The sequence below is a fragment of the Python bivittatus genome, unplaced genomic scaffold (genome assembly GCF_059951505.1).
Source record: "Python bivittatus isolate LINGU-HERP-01145 unplaced genomic scaffold, Pbiv_v1 ctg000480_np1212, whole genome shotgun sequence".
In the NCBI taxonomy this organism is placed as follows: domain Eukaryota; kingdom Metazoa; phylum Chordata; class Lepidosauria; order Squamata; family Pythonidae; genus Python; species Python bivittatus.
In genome coordinates, this window is record NW_028277075.1 from 63,326,783 (window position 1) to 63,342,784 (window position 16,002).

At 41.9% G+C, this 16,002-nt stretch overlaps 1 protein-coding gene across 1 annotated transcript in view; it reads right to left on the reverse strand.

The window, feature by feature from the left end:
* Positions 1–16,002, reverse strand: part of MUC2 (mucin 2, oligomeric mucus/gel-forming) — a 70,256-nt gene that overhangs the window by 23,901 nt on the left and 30,353 nt on the right. Inside the window, exons 28-34 of the mRNA XM_088146067.1 lie at positions 13,641–13,856; positions 13,448–13,465; positions 12,128–12,538; positions 11,099–11,116; positions 6,119–9,031; positions 3,095–3,288; positions 1,752–1,935 (exon numbers count right to left, since the gene is read on the reverse strand). Of these exons, the coding sequence (XP_088002193.1) occupies positions 1,752–1,935; positions 3,095–3,288; positions 6,119–9,031; positions 11,099–11,116; positions 12,128–12,538; positions 13,448–13,465; positions 13,641–13,856 (3,954 nt within the window). The remainder of the gene's footprint in view (positions 1–1,751; positions 1,936–3,094; positions 3,289–6,118; positions 9,032–11,098; positions 11,117–12,127; positions 12,539–13,447; positions 13,466–13,640; positions 13,857–16,002) is intronic.

Genomic DNA, 16,002 nt, shown 5'->3' on the forward strand with positions numbered 1-16,002 from the left:
TATATGCAGTCAATAACGGACCTTTTTTCCTTTTCTTTTTGGGAGAGAAATTATGCTGACTAATGCTGGTTCATATGAACTTCTTCATTAATTAGCTACCTTATATGTTATTTTGGTAATTGTATCTGTTCCATCACATGAGAAGTTGCTCCCAGCAGCAATGGCATGCTTAAAATGGTATCTGAAAATATCATTAGTATTTTTTTATTTTTTTTTTGTTTGTTTGTTTGCCCTTGAGTCAGCATTGACTCCTGGTGACTGCCTGAACAAGTCCCTGCAGTTTTCTTGGCAAGACTTTGGAAGTGATTTGCCATTGCCTCCTTCCTACAGCTGAGAGAGAGTGACTGACCCAAGGTCACCCAGTTGGCTTTCATGCTTAAGGCAGGACTAGAACTCATGGTCTCCTGGTTTCTAGCCTGGTACCTTAACCACTACACCAAACTGGTTCTCTCATTAGTATTAGGTTTCCTTCATTTTAAATGTCTAACAAATGCAATTTCAGTCTTCTAGCATTTCTGCATGCTAATTTTCTATGAAAATCTGGAAACATTCTTAATGCCAAAGGTGCTGATTTCTTGCTTTGTGAACATGGATCAACATACTTTCTTGCTCCCTTTTAGAGGATGCCTTTCTTAATATTTTCTTTCCAACATCTCCTGAGATTGATCCCTTCACTCCAACTTACAGGAATAAGCAGCTATTCAGTGAGAATACATGACTACAGGGTGAAACAGGTTTTCAGGTAATGCCACCATATTTGCAATATAATACCAGTACAATAACTTTAGGGATCCTTCAAGAGAGCATCAAATAGATTTATATAAATATACTAGACAACCCATTACCCGTTGGATCATGATTTCAGAGATATTTCCTTACCTAAACAGAGAAACAGAATGACCAAGGGCAAAAAAGCAGTGTGAGTATGAGCAACTTACAACTTGCTTATTGACTTTGCTTGTGGGAACCTGCCTTGGTAGCAGTTATTTCTCCTGTCCTTCAAGACCATTCCCTATGCCCTTTGCTCCTTCCTTCCTTCCTTCCTTCCTTCCTTCCTTCCTTCCTTCCTTCCTTCCTTCCTTCCTTCCTTCCTTCCTTCCTTCCACCCTGCGCTGTTTCCCCTCCTCTCACAATCCTCAAGAGCCCTGGTTAAGCTTCCTCCTTAGCTGACCCACAAAACTGCCTGCCACATTGCTGGGGGGAGATGGAACAAAGGGAGCCACGGACCGTGAGGAAAACTGCACCCCTGCTCCCCATTCTGGTGTGTCCCCATTGGCCCCCTCCCTTGAGGGAGGAAGAGGACTCACCTGTTGACCACTGGCACCCTTCAGCCAGCCCCACCTAACCAGCAGGCATCTAAGTCACTTCTTTATCCTTCCCTTAACACCCACCATCATTAAGAGATTTCAAATGTTGTCCTTGGTTCCAAAGCAGCCAATCACCACTCAGCCATCAGGCCTTGCTGCCAGCTGGTTGGGCACAGAGGACAGAGGGAGGCAGAAAAGAGGTTGGGATACACCCATGATGATCACTTGACCTGGGCTGACTGTTGCAATGCAGCAGCATAGCAGTGCTGAAGCAGCCAGAAATTTCTCAAATTTCAATCCCATGGGAGTAATGGATGCTGGATTTTGGATGCATTCTGTAAGTTACCTCTACCTTGGTTCAAAAATTGTTGCCCTATGATGCACCGTTTTACCCAGTTGAAGGTTACAGACACAAGAGTTTTAGTAGTATAGAGATAAACTCACAGTCACATTCCCAGTGCCAGCAGCATTCATCATCATCCAATACTTGCACAGGAGCAAGCCCATTGGAACACTTGGGCTTTGGTGGAGGTTTACACACTATAGGAATCATCTGCCATATGTTATCTGAAATACACTTGAACGTGGTGCAGTTACATATAGCATGGGTTTCTCCTGGCTGTATCACCTTAGACAACAGAGAGAAAATGTATCACACTTTAAACAGGAAAAAGAATAATCATGACCAAACCTACAGCATAGGAATGGATTTGAAGAAGAACTAACATCTAACTAATCCCAGTCAACACCTGTCTTTGATGTTATAAATTGAAATAATGCCATCAATTGATAGAAAAGTATATTTCATGGTACCCTGTACTGCTTTAAACTACAAAGCTATGCACTAATATCTTCATGTTGTTTTTTAACGTGTTCAATACAAATGACAATACTAGACATGATGGCTTTGCATATGATGTTAGCTAAGATTTAAATAGGCTCAAACTGAGATAATACATGAAATTGGAATCAATTCATATGACAAAGGCAACTTTTTTTCTTTGTTCTTTTGGTTAGTGTAAGAATTGGTCAAGGGAAATAATTTGGGCCTCTCCAATCTGAGGAAGGAGTGCAAGTCAGGTGCTGGACTAGGAGAAGAGAAACCCAGGCATGGAAGTTCACTGGACAACTTTGGGCCAGTTGCATTCTCTTAGCACAATCTCCCAGAATTGTTGATGGGAGAAAATAACAGGAGACAGTGCTGTGTATGCCACTCTGATCTCCTATATGAAATGGTGGGATATAAATCTACTAAACAAAAAATTCCAGATATGTTGGACTAAAACTCCCATGATCCCCATCCAGCAAGGCCAAAGCTTGATAATCTAAGTGAAATCTAATTCCAGTGATGTAATTTTAGCTATGTTTTTCCAATATATACTACAAAATGGACACAAGCCATCATATGTTGATAAAATCTGTGTTTAGCATTTTTTAAAAAAAACTCATCACGATTAATTTTGTACATTTTCCCTCACTTGAAAAGGCTGGGCCTTTTTTATTTCTACTGAATCTTGAAGATGAGCCAGTATCAGTAGAAATTCATGTACAAAATTAATTCTTATTATGCAGATTGATGACATATCCAGAACTTTTGAATAAGAAACTTCCTGGGGCATCTCTTGGAGACAATTTCTCTTCCAATACCTTTTGTATAAACCCTGCCTTTTATGAATCTCAAGATATTTAGCAAGCAGTCTGACTGACATCTGAGCATGATAAACATAAACATATTCCAAGTTCCACACTTAATTTTAAATAAATAAATAAAATTAAGAATTACTAACAGTGTCTCCATCCATGCAGGGTTTTGTTGTACTCGGGGATGGTGTTTCACTTGTACTAGTTCCTGTGAATATGTATCCTGTTGTTGTGGGTGTTGTGGTTGGACATGGCCAATGGTAAGTGTTCACTCGGCAGTGAAATGAGCAGTTGACAAAATAGTACACGCCATTAAGACAGACATTTGCTATTATATCACCTGGATTTGAAAGACACGTAAGTAAAACAAAACAAAACACATTTTTGTGTGCAACTTCTTTAGAATTTTCTGCTTCCCAAATTCTTGGGATTTAACTTCTAGGGTTGCATGCATAGCATTTTGGATTTGATTCCAAAAAGGTACTTCAGAGTGCACCAGGGGTATGAACATACAACCTGCCTGCAACTCTTTAAAGCAGTTGCATCTTTCAAGAGTTGAAGATTGGTATTACATTCACACCTCAATATGCTCCAAAAGACCTTGAGTTCAAAACATTGTACAACTGTTTCTACAGAAATGTTGATGGATTAGCAGACTCCATTACTTCTTCATACTAAACTGAATAAAATTTTAATTACTAAAATAATACTATAATTATTAACAGAACAACACAGAACATAGCATAAAGCAATTATTAGTATTAAAATAATACAATTGGGAACAAGTTATTAACATCTTCAGGACAAAGAATGAACAGCCATCTCAGATTATATATGTATAAGACAGGTGATCGTAACTTGAAAATAGTGAGAGTAAGAGAGAAACATGAGGTGTAGTCATGTAGGTATGATCAACCTATAAAATCCAACTGAAAAATATCAAGGACTCACCCATGGGTTTCAGAGTTGAGCATCATGTCCAAATGCAACCCTTTTTACAAGGTTCACATGGATTCTTTCTTTCTTGCAAATCAAAGGCCAGAGGTTTTATGCACAACCAAATCTATTTCATTTCTTCTTATTTAAGTGTGACTGTCATCTTGGAATCAACCCAATACATTCTAAACTCTCCTCTTCAAGTAATAGTAGAGAGGAAGAGCATCATTTAGGGGACACTCTATGCAATTATCAACTTTCCTCCACTGAGTGCTACACTGTTTAGAAGGTTTCCTTCCTTGGCTTGTTATACCCCTAAATTAGTTAATTCAGAAGCACTCTGAGACCCATGGGGTGAATTCTACTTCTTTGATTAAGAATGCAGTCATAATGTCCTGGATTCAACATCCTGCACTGGTGGTTGTAATCATGCCTTATATAATTAAAATGATTTTAGTAATTTGTTTGTATATATGTTAAGAGCATGGGCCAGAAATACCTGGATGACCATTAGTTTGCAGCAAAGAGATTTTTCTGACTCTCTGCTACCATCCAATGGTTGTCTGGATTTTTGCAGTCAAGATGTAGCAGCCATAGTATGTGTGTATATGTGTGTGTCATCATCAACTACAAAAATCAGTCAGCGTTGGAATACTTAAGAATGCTACTGATTGATAAATGGTCATAAATGAAATGTCTAATAAGGCGAAATCAATATGTACAGGTCATTCTCATTATCTGCGGTAGTTACGTTCTGTGAAAATGCTGCAAATACCAAATTAGTGAATGCTGAAACCTCAGCTGGGAGCATGTGCGTTGGGCAAGTCCAATATTTTGCCACTCCGCATGTCTGTGAATAAGTGCAACAGCAGCACAGGTACTGATTTTGGGGTTACAAAAGACATTTTCACAAATAAGCAAATTTGCACATACGGAACCCTCAAATAATGAGGATTATCTGTATTATGTAGTTAATGTATGTTTTATATGTAAATGCTAGAAATTCTATCGATTCCAGGTAAAGTATAAAATTACTGTTGACTTTGGCACCAAGTCAGCTAAGTCAGGCAGCAGAATTTCATAAATGTTATTTACATCAATTAATTACTCTATTGTATTGTCGAAGGCTTTCACGGCCAGAATACGATGGCTGGTGTGGGTCTTCCGGGTTGTGTGGCCGTGTTCTGGAAGTTTGTTTCCTAACGTTTCACCAGCATCTGTGACCGGCATCTTCAGAGAGCAGGAGCACAGACAGGAGCAGTTCTCTGTGAGAACTGCTCCTGTCTGTGCTCCTGCCCTCTGAAGATGCCCTCCTGCCCTCTGAAGATGCCGGTCACAGATGCTGGCAAAACGTTAGGAAACAAAACTTCCAGAACACATCCACACAGCCTGGAAGACCCACACCAGCCATCAGTCTATTCCTTATCTCGTGGTAAATCTTCCAATCTCTTGAGGGAATTTAAGGAGTAAAAGGGGTACTTTCAGTTCAGCAGGGCCCCTAAACCCTAATTTCCTAAACCCCCTTTCACAGACACACCCCAAAATTGGGCTGGAAATCTTGGGCCCTCCTGTTCTGAGAATGCTCTTAGGGCTTCAGAAGCAGTGCTGGATGACCCATATACAGTCCTGAGCTACTCATTCACTTTCTGACAAGGGGAATGATAGCAATTTTTAAACTTGACCTGAAGTCTGGAAGTATAGGAACTTTACATTTCTCTATATCTATATTTCACTCTTTCCTATTTTACTCCTTTAAAAAATAATGTCTAGATTTGCTGAAACCCAGCGGCTTTTTTCTGTAGGGATGAACTGGAGGGGCCAGAGTGAGATGGGACATTGTGACTAGGGGAAGCACCTCATCTGAGAAGCTGCCTTCCATTGATGAAGACTGTAATAAGCTCGGGGAGGAAAGACTAATTGGCAATGGAATAAATATCCAAGGGGACAGAATGGGAATTTTTCCACTTTTTCTAGAACTTTGAAAACGAGTTCAATTCTACGAAGAAAATTTAAAGTCAGATAATAAAGGGGTTTGCATTCCTAACATCAAATTTTCAGAGTAAGCATTGACTTGAAGACGTTGCAATGCACTGCAGTGACATTAAAAGAAACAGAGAAAAATAACTTATCACTCAATGTAAATGATAGAGATGCATTCTGGGCAGAAACCTGCTAGTAAGTAATGCCAAGAAAATACAGAAACAACTTAATTAAATAAGAATTGATATATTTACCTGGAAAATAAATTGTACCATTCACTTCACAATAGCAAGGTGTTGAACTCTCAGTGGGTAGAGTTGTGGTTAAAGTAGTTGTCATAGTGTTACTAGTTGTAAATGGTGTGGAAGTGGTTGTAATTGTGGTAGTAGTGCTTGGGGTAGTGGTAAGTGGTGTGGAGGTGGTGGTAGCAGTAGGGGTTCGTGTAGGCGTAGATGGAGTGGTGGTGATCGTGGTAGTAGTGCTTGGGGTAGTGGTAAGTGGTGTGGAGGTGGTGGTGGCAGTAGGGGTTGGTGAAGGCGTAGATGGAGTGGTGGTGATTGTGGTAGTAGTACTTGGGGTAGTGGTAAGTGGTGTGGAGGTGGTGGTGGCAGTAGGGGTTGGTGTAGGCGTAGATGGGGTGGTGGTGATTGTGGTAGTAGTGCTTGGGGTAGTGGTAAGTGGTGTGGAGGTGGTGGTGGCAGTAGGGGTTGGTGTAGGCGTAGATGGAGTGGTGGTGATTGTGGTAGTGCTTGGGGTAGTGGTAAGTGGTGTGGAGGTGGTGGTGGCAGTAGGGGTTGGTGTAGGCGTAGATGGAGTGGTGGTGACTGTGGTAGTGCTTGGGGTAGTGGTAAGTGATGTGGAGGTGGTGGTGGCAGTAGGGGTTGGTGTAGGCGTAGATGGAGTGGTGGTGATCGTGGTAGTAGTGCTTGGGGTAGTGGTAAGTGGTGTGGAGGTGGTGGTGGCAGTAGGGGTTGGTGTAGGTGTAGATGGAGTGGTGGTGATCATGGTAGTAGTGCTTGGGGTAGTAGTAAGTGGTGTGGAGGTGGTGGTGGCAGTAGGGGTTGGTGTAGGTGTAGATGGAGTGGTGGTGATTGTGGTAGTGCTTGGGGTAGTAGTAAGTGGTGTGGAGGTGGTGGTAGCAGTAGGGGTTGGTGTAGGCGTAGATGGAGTGGTGGTGATCGTGGTAGTAGTGCTTGGGGTAGTAGTAAGTGGTGTGGAGGTGGTGGTAGCAGTAGGGGTTGGTGTAGGCGTAGATGGAGTGGTGGTGATCGTGGTAGTAGTGCTTGGGGTAGTGGTAAGTGGTGTGGAGGTGGTGGTGGCAGTAGGGGTTGGTGTAGGCGTAGATGGAGTGGTGGTGATTGTGGTAGTAGTGCTTGGGGTAGTAGTAAGTGGTGTGGAGGTGGTGGTAGCAGTAGGGGTTGGTGTAGGCGTAGATGGAGTGGTGGTGATCGTGGTAGTAGTGCTTGGGGTAGTGGTAAGTGGTGTGGAGGTGGTGGTGGCAGTAGGGGTTGGTGTAGGCGTAGATGGAGTGGTGGTGATTGTGGTAGTAGTGCTTGGGGTAGTGGGTGTCGGTGTGGAGGTGGTGGTAGGCGTAGGAGTGGGTGTGGATGGAGTGGTGGTAATAGTAGTTGGGGTTTCACACTTGCAGCAGTAGACGCTGATTTCATAGTTGAGACAGACAGCTGCAGGAATCGCAGGTCCAGGAACCTGATCTTCGTTTTTGCAAATAAGGCCAACAGAAACATCACATGTCACTTTCTGTTGCAAGTCCTCGAAAGACCACTGAGGAAATTTTATGGCTCGGCATGATATGTTTTCTGGCTTCTCACAGATCTCTTTGTTGTGCAGTCTGAGGTTCTCATAGGTTTCGTTGTCACCACCTCCAGGGCCCGGTTTGGGAGTACTTACACTAATCCATTCTGACCACTCACATGTTTCGATCAAACAGGGTGTGGTTCTGGGGGGGGTGGTAGCTGTAGGGGTTGGTGTAGGCGTAGATGGAGTGGTGGTGATCGTGGTAGTAGTGCTTGGGGTAGTAGTAAGTGGTGTGGAGGTGGTGGTGGCAGTAGGGGTTGGTGTAGGCGTAGATGGAGTGGTGGTGATCGTGGTAGTAGTGCTTGGGGTAGTAGTAAGTGGTGTGGAGGTGGTGGTAGCAGTAGGGGTTGGTGTAGGTGTAGATGGAGTGGTGGTGATCATGGTAGTAGTGCTTGGGGTAGTAGTAAGTGGTGTGGAGGTGGTGGTGGCAGTAGGGGTCGGTGTAGGCGTAGATGGAGTGGTGGTGATCGTGGTAGTAGTGCTTGGGGTAGTGGTAAGTGGTGTGGAGGTGGTGGTGGCAGTAGGGGTCGGTGTAGGCGTAGATGGAGTGGTGGTGATCGTGGTAGTAGTGCTTGGGGTAGTGGTAAGTGGTGTGGAGGTGGTGGTGGCAGTAGGGGTTGGTGTAGGCGTAGATGGAGTGGTGGTGATTGTGGTAGTAGTGCTTGGGGTAGTGGTAAGTGGTGTGGAGGTGGTGGTGGCAGTAGGGGTTGGTGTAGGCGTAGATGGAGTGGTGGTGATCGTGGTAGTAGTGCTTGGGGTAGTAGTAAGTGGTGTGGAGGTGGTGGTAGCAGTAGGGGTTGGTGTAGGCGTAGATGGAGTGGTGGTGATCGTGGTAGTAGTGCTTGGGGTAGTGGTAAGTGGTGTGGAGGTGGTGGTGGCAGTAGGGGTTGGTGTAGGCGTAGATGGAGTGGTGGTGATTGTGGTAGTAGTGCTTGGGGTAGTGGGTGTCGGTGTGGAGGTGGTGGTAGGCATAGGAGTGGGTGTGGATGGAGTGGTGGTAATAGTAGTGGTAGTTTGTATTGTTGTAGTTGGGGTTTCACACTTGCAGCAGTAGACGCTGATTTCATAGTTGAGACAGACAGCTGCAGGAATCGCAGGTCCAGGAACCTGATCTTCGTTTTTGCAAATAAGGCCAACGGAAACATCACATGTCACTTTCTGTTGCAAGTCCTCGAAGGACCACTGAGGAAATTTTATGGCTCGGCATGATATGTTTTCTGGCTTCTCACAGATCTCTTTGCTGTGCAGTCTGAGGTTCTCATAGGTTTCGTCGTCACCACCTCCAAGGCCCGGTTTGGGAGTACTTACACTAATCCATTCTGACCACTCACATGTTTCGATCAAACAAGGTGCTATCAGGAAACAATGACACAAACAGAAGGAAGGTCATATTGTGATAGAACAATAGTTCAAGCTGTGAATTGCTATTATAAACAAGTAAAGTTGGAATTAACTAAGTGCTTGGGTTTGGATCAGGATTACTTTCTTTGCTCATTAACATGTTTGCGTATGAACATCCCTTAGGGATACAAGTCCTGGGCTTCAAAAATTGAGACAACCTGTAGATGGCAGCTGCAAGAAAACCCTTTGCTGGCATTGATGGTTGTCTGGTTTTCTGCAGCTCAGACCTAGTGAGTCCTAGCACTATTTATTGTCCCAGATGTGGAATTGTATTGTCCATGCTATTTTTTCTCTTCTGGTCCTCTGGTCCTTTTTGGAAATTAAGACAGGAATTTCTCAACATCTGAATCCAGTTTTGGTCTATTCCCTTTCAGTGAGGATTACTACCCATAGAAAATACAGGAAAAATCCAGAATTTTAGTAGTATATCAACCCAAATCACAGGTAACGTAACTGACAGGAATTTGTTTAAGTCTGTTTTTATGTACCATCTTCCAACCCACTCACTCAGTAAGATAAACTGTAGTTGTCCTGCTAATTCATACCTATCATTATTTTTGTATAATATTTAATGCGGGGGGAGGTTGGTTGGTTATATGAGCACTGCAAAAAAACCTTAGTGTTATTGATAGGAAGAAAGCAGAGAGTAGTGTGTAATAGCCTTATATTCTTTAGTGTAGTTGTGTTAGTGGAAGTGGAATTGGAGGATGGCTAAAAGGTTGGTGATACAAGAGCAATTAGAATTGGAAAAGGCTGCTGTAGAAGTTGTAGAAGTGGTAAATGATAACTTGTGTTTACATTTTCTAATATGGAAAAAGTATTAGCCTTGTATTATCATAAAAGTAGAGAAAATGTTTCTCCCAATAAATAATAGCTTTCTCTGACTGAATGTATTTATGTTGGTAAGCATTTAGCATCAGGGCAGATTTTCTACAATAACTGATCATTTTCTTGTTTCAGCTTGTGGCATCAACAACCTTCAATGTGTGCAACATTGGCTTTGCTCAGTCTGTTGATTCCAGAGCCTCCATTAATTCTACAACAACCTTAAATGCTTTATAACAGTGAAGCTTAAATTTAGAGAGGAGGCTTATTTTGTTGTTCCGGCATTAGATAAAGAACATAAGGAAGTACATATGCTAATAATTAGATAGGACCATCTCTGTGGTGGTACTCCAAATTTGAAGGGCCCTTCCCTAAAATGTCCTAGATATCAGCTTTATTGATATTCTTACACCAGGCTTAAATGTGGGCATTCTCCCAGGCTTTTGTGAGTTGTCACTATAACAATCTGCAGTTTTTTAACCTCAGTTTTTACATGTTGAATCTCCCCCTGGGACATTTTTATGATTACAGTTAGAGATAATATATGATGAATGAATCTTCCTGGCTGCTTAATAAATGTTCTTGTTATCTGCTACTTCTCCAATGGCAGCAAAAATCATACCACTAGTTTCTTATGGCAAAAGCTTTTGTAGGCAATGTCTGACTTCTCTGAATCAAGCAGGAGTATAAACCTTGCCCAAACAGACTTTAATTTACTGGATTTCTAACATGAAATTGCTTTCTGGGGCATCCACTGAGAGAGCTGTCAAAAGACGTCAACACGGTAGCTGCCACTGCATTATTGATATCCCTTTTTTTTTTTTTACATGCATCTTGACTTTTCTGACCCACCCCCCTCCCCACAGACACACCCAAGATGCTCAATTTCCCCAATCTGGTAGATTATCTGACAGGAACATAGACAGTAAACATGGAGCATTTTACCTTAGCTCAAAGATGTATAATATACTACTTGTATACTAGTACAAATATTTGCAAATGTTCTACGTGTTTCCTTTCTTAAAATCTCCATGACTTCAAAATGGAAAATAAACAGGATGTTTATTTCCTTTAATTCCTTTTGCTAACATTCCCCACAAATTCTCAGTACCATTACGTGAATATTCGTGACCTGTTCCTCTACCAAAAAAAAAAAGCCTTAAAGTAAATATATCTTCTACTTTTATACTTACTTGTGGGTGATGTTCCCACTGATGATAATATTGATGCAAGAAAAGAAAAAGAGAAATGGAAATATAATTAATATTAATAAAATATAAAATATGGATAAATAAATAGCACTGTACATTCTAATGAAATGTACAGCATTATTTATTGTGAATTAAATTGTCACATGCATCCTATAGCAAGGTAAAATATGCTGCAATCATTTTCTAAGAGCCAATGTTAAACCTCTGCAGTATGAGCTTGTCTGCACACAAGTATTCCTGCTATATGTCTGCAAGAACACAGGGAATGTCAGTTTCTGACAACCATAGATAACGGCTACTTGTAAGGCTACATGGTATGGGCTGTATCTGCAATCTAGATGTTCACTAGATGGGAGCAAAAAGATAGAGAAAGCCCCAAGATCTCCTGCCATATAATGATTGTCCAGAGGATTGCTTAGATCATACATTGGCTGCTTTACTTTAAGCAATGTTTGTTGAACTGTGCTCAGTGTCTGGCTCCTCCAATGTATACAACTATAAACCTGGGTTTAGAAATCTGTGTGGCTCTATTCTCACAAAAGGCTTAACTAAAGCAAGGTGGGGGGGGGGGCGAGGAGACATTTAGTGTCCTGTGGGAACTTCAGTAAAGCAATAATTGATCTAGCCAACTAGCCCCCATGGGATTTCTCTTCTATTGTGGGAACAGGTTTGGTGTCTGATGCCAAAAACAAACACAGCACATTATGGCATAGCATTGTTTTCCCAGGAAAAAACTTGAAATAATTGAAAATGGGAACTGACTCTTGGACAAACCCATATTTTTGTATAATTCATAGTTCCTCGAAATTAGCAACCATTGAGGAGAAAATCTAGAAATATGACATTGCATAGCAATAGTTCTCCTTTCAAGTTGATTTTAAAGTGTAGTGACACAAACTTCATTTTATAGAGGTATCAGGCAAGTTTAACAGTCAATAACTTTCTCTCTTCAGTGAGTGGTTTAAGCATTAAAACTGCAAGAAGAAGAATTAAAGTTTTTTTTTTCATTACCAGTTGTAGTTGATGTTGTTGGTAATGTAGAGGTCATGGTAATAGTGGTGGAAGTCGTTGTGGGAGTCGATGTAGTGGTAGAAATTGTGGTAACTGTTGTGTTACAGGGAAATGGGAAACAGCAGTATATTCTGATTTCATAATTAAAGCAACGATTCCAGAGACTTTCATCCTGGTCTTCATTTCTACAGATGAGTCCATATGTAACATTGCAGTCCACATTTTGACCCAATTCATCCAAACTTACATTAGGTGCATGTTGAGCCCTGCAGTTTATATCTTGTGGGACTGAACAAAGTATGCTCCCTTCTTTATTTTTTATGTTCTCATAGGTCTCATAGTCACCACCTTTTGGTACATCTTCAGGATGACTGACATCATACCATTTACTCCATTCACAGTAGCATGCAGCTGCAAGACAAATCTGGACGTTATTCCTTTGAAACATAGATGAACAGTACATTATGTCATAACGAGAGGCAATGATGAACCTTCCACCCAACTAAATCAAAATAAAGAGCTAAAGACTATGCTAACGCAGAGTGGAAACATGAATAGTCATCTTCAATAGTTTCTGCCCACCTGGTGCATTCCAGCAGAGTGGGTGTGCTCCAGGCCCCCTCCATTAAACATTGCCACCTTGTGGGACCGAGGAAGTGTGCCTTCTCTGTGGCAGCCCCCACCCTCTGAAAAAGTATCTTTCCAGGAATAAGGATGGCACCCTCTTTCCTAGGGTTCTGGAAAGCCTTGAAAAACTGGCTATGGTCCCAGGCCTGGGGTTGATGTTTGTTATTGTTTAATGGCCCCTGTTTTGTTCTTTGGGTTTTGTTAGTAGAGTATTTTAGTCTGGGCTGCCTGTTGATTTAATGTTTGTTTGTTTTTTCAGTTTTGTATTCCACCCAGTCCACTAGAGTTGGGCGGCCAATACATTTAAATAAATAAATAAATCTTGAAACTTTTTGATTCTATTGCACAACTGAAGATTCCAAATAATTCCAAATTTGTGAATACTTATTCTTTCTTACTGAGATGCCTTCAGTGCTTATTATCTTATGACCCGGCTCTTTCACTGTTCTCCCCTTTCATTTTCGCAACTTTACTGTCGTCATCAGAATGGAGAATTTACTTCTGATCATGAATCTGCCTATTCCCAAACCCTACCATTAGTTCATCTAGCTCTTTATTGTCTATAAACTGGCAATGGCACTTTGGCATGAAAGGAAAAGATTCTCCCACCAGCACATGAGTCCCTTTTAATGAAAGGCTTGTGCTTTATGCTGCTAGACTTCGGACCTTCTCCACATTCCTTGTATTACTTACGTGTAGTTGCAGTAGAGGCTGAAATGGAAAAAAAAAGAATAGTAAGTCTTACTGTGTCATCTTAAGAGTTTTGGAGAAAATTGGCAAAGTTTACACATTGAATGTAGCTACAACATGGCATTGTCAACCAAACTTTTTATAAGTTTATTATCCTCTAGAGTGATAACAAGAATTATTAACATTGGAAGCTTACTTGGAATAGTTGTAGTAGTGGGGGTAGTAGTGGGGGTAGTAGTGGGGGTAGTAGTGGAAGTGGTTGTTGAAACAGTAGTTGTAAGCGTAGTTGAAGTTGTAGTGCATCCATATTCAATATTCCATGTGCCATTTTCTGTGCATATCCAGCGGGAACAGTTTTGCTCAAAAATGATGTCTCCCACTTCATACTCTTTGCCATCATAAGTACAACACCCTATGTAAAAAAATATTAATTAACAAAGTTCAGATGGAAGGAATTTCACAAAATGAGAGCCACTGCCGAGAAACCTGTTTCCATGGGATGCTAGCTTTGCTTCAGAAGCAGTGAGCTGAGGGGGGGGGGGGGGAACCTCTCAAAGCTTTTTAGAGGCCAGACAGATTCTTAGGGATTTTGGTCCAAAGTCTTTTAAGGCCTTAAATGTCCTAATTCACACCTGTAATTGCATCAGGAAGTGAACTGGTAGCAGCCCAGCTAGACTGGTGTTATATGGTCTGATCTTTTAGGGACAGTCGCTATTTAAGCTGCCATATTTTGACCAACTGTAGTTTCCAAAGGATCCTTAAGGGCAGAACCAAGTGAGGAGCACTCTAATAATTTAACCAATAAGTGACAAAATTTCGGTTACTCTAGCAACACCAAAATGCTACAGAAATGTTCATAGTGATATACCAGCCAGATTTTGAAAAAGGCTTCTTGGCACAGCTGTGACCTGAGCAACAAGTAGCATCAAGCTAAATGAAGGCATGTCTCTAAAGTATATATCCATTCCTTCAGAGAAATGTAATCCCATGAAGAGTTGGAAAACTGTCAAAAGTGGGGGAGCCTTATTCTTCAGTAAGAATACTTCTCCTTATCCAGATCTGATGCCAACTTATAACGTCAGATCTTTACAGCTATCAGATATCATTTCAGGACATGAATAGCCACACTGGCTGGGGCTGAGAATGAGATGCCCAGCTGGACATCATCTGCATACAGACAACATCTCACCCTAAACCCCAGGATGACTTCTCCCAGCATTTTCATGTAAACGTTAAACAGTATAGAAAACTCATTAATCTTTTTTTTTTTTTTTTGTCTGCGCTCAGTCATTGCTGACCCTGCAGTGACTGCTTGGACGAGTCCTTGCAGTTTTCAAGGCAACTGTTTTTCGGAAGTGATTTGCCAGAGCCTCCTTCCTAGGGCAGAGCCCAGCTGGCGAGCGCAGGAGGCGGGGTTTTCGTTGCTTCACGCCCTTTTTGGGCGCGCGCGGTTTTTTGCGCTTACCGGCAACTGCTCCCAACTCCTTTTTTGCAAGGCGCCGCCAGCATTTTTCCTCCCCCCGGAGTGAGAGTCCCCATTTATCTACTCACGTAAGTTTTCGAACTGTTGGGTTGACAGGAACTGGGGAGGAAACAGGAGCTCACCCTGTTTAACGCGAAGGCTGGACTCGAACCGCTGAAGCGTCGACCATTTCTGGCCAGCAACTTTCAGCGTCATTAAGCCTCTGCGCCACCGCGTCCCCCTCATGAATCTTTAGCAAACCACATAGGACAGCAATGACATTGAACAGAACCTTCCAGTTCTATGTTCTGGGATTTATCTGTGAGGTTGGATCTCAATAATCACAAGTCAGTGCTGGGCAACCCAAAAGGATAGCAATAATCAGTAACAGTGAAAGCTCCTGAGAGATTAAAGAGAACCAACAGGTACACATTCTACCTATCTAGGTTGTTGAACAAAAATGTTAGTGGCCAAAGCTGTTACAGAACCAAACTAAGCTCTGAATCTCATCTGAAATTAAACCAGATAATGTTTCCTCCAGCAGCTCTAGGAGTTCACATGCTATGAGACATTCTGTCACCTAGCCCAAAATGGAAATTAGAGACAGATCGGTCATTCATAGAATACAGAATCCTAGAGCTGGAAAAGATCATAGGGTCTAACTTCCTCAATGTTCAGTTCAGGAATCTAATTCCAAAGTATCCTCAAGAGATGCTGCCTAGAATCTATTTAAGCATCCAGTACACCAGAGCCGACCATCTCTCTGGGTAGCTGGTGTCACTGTTGAACCTCTGTAAGTATTATCAACCCATCAAGTTTTAAGAAGAGCTTTTTCATCAAGGGATGAGCTACTGCTTGCTTCAGCCAGGATGAAAATCCTCTGCCAGTCCACCTCTGGCTGTTGTTGCTGTTTAGCCAAAGGTCAAGCACACAGGTTGTTGGCTTTGGTCTTTCAAAAGCTGCCTCCTCATTCTCTGGTATGATAAACTAAACAGGATCTCATCATAATGGATGAGAGGTAACTATTATCACCTCATTCGACACTGGAAAGGTAGGACACATGTTGGAGAAGACATGAGAGACATTATCTGGAAAA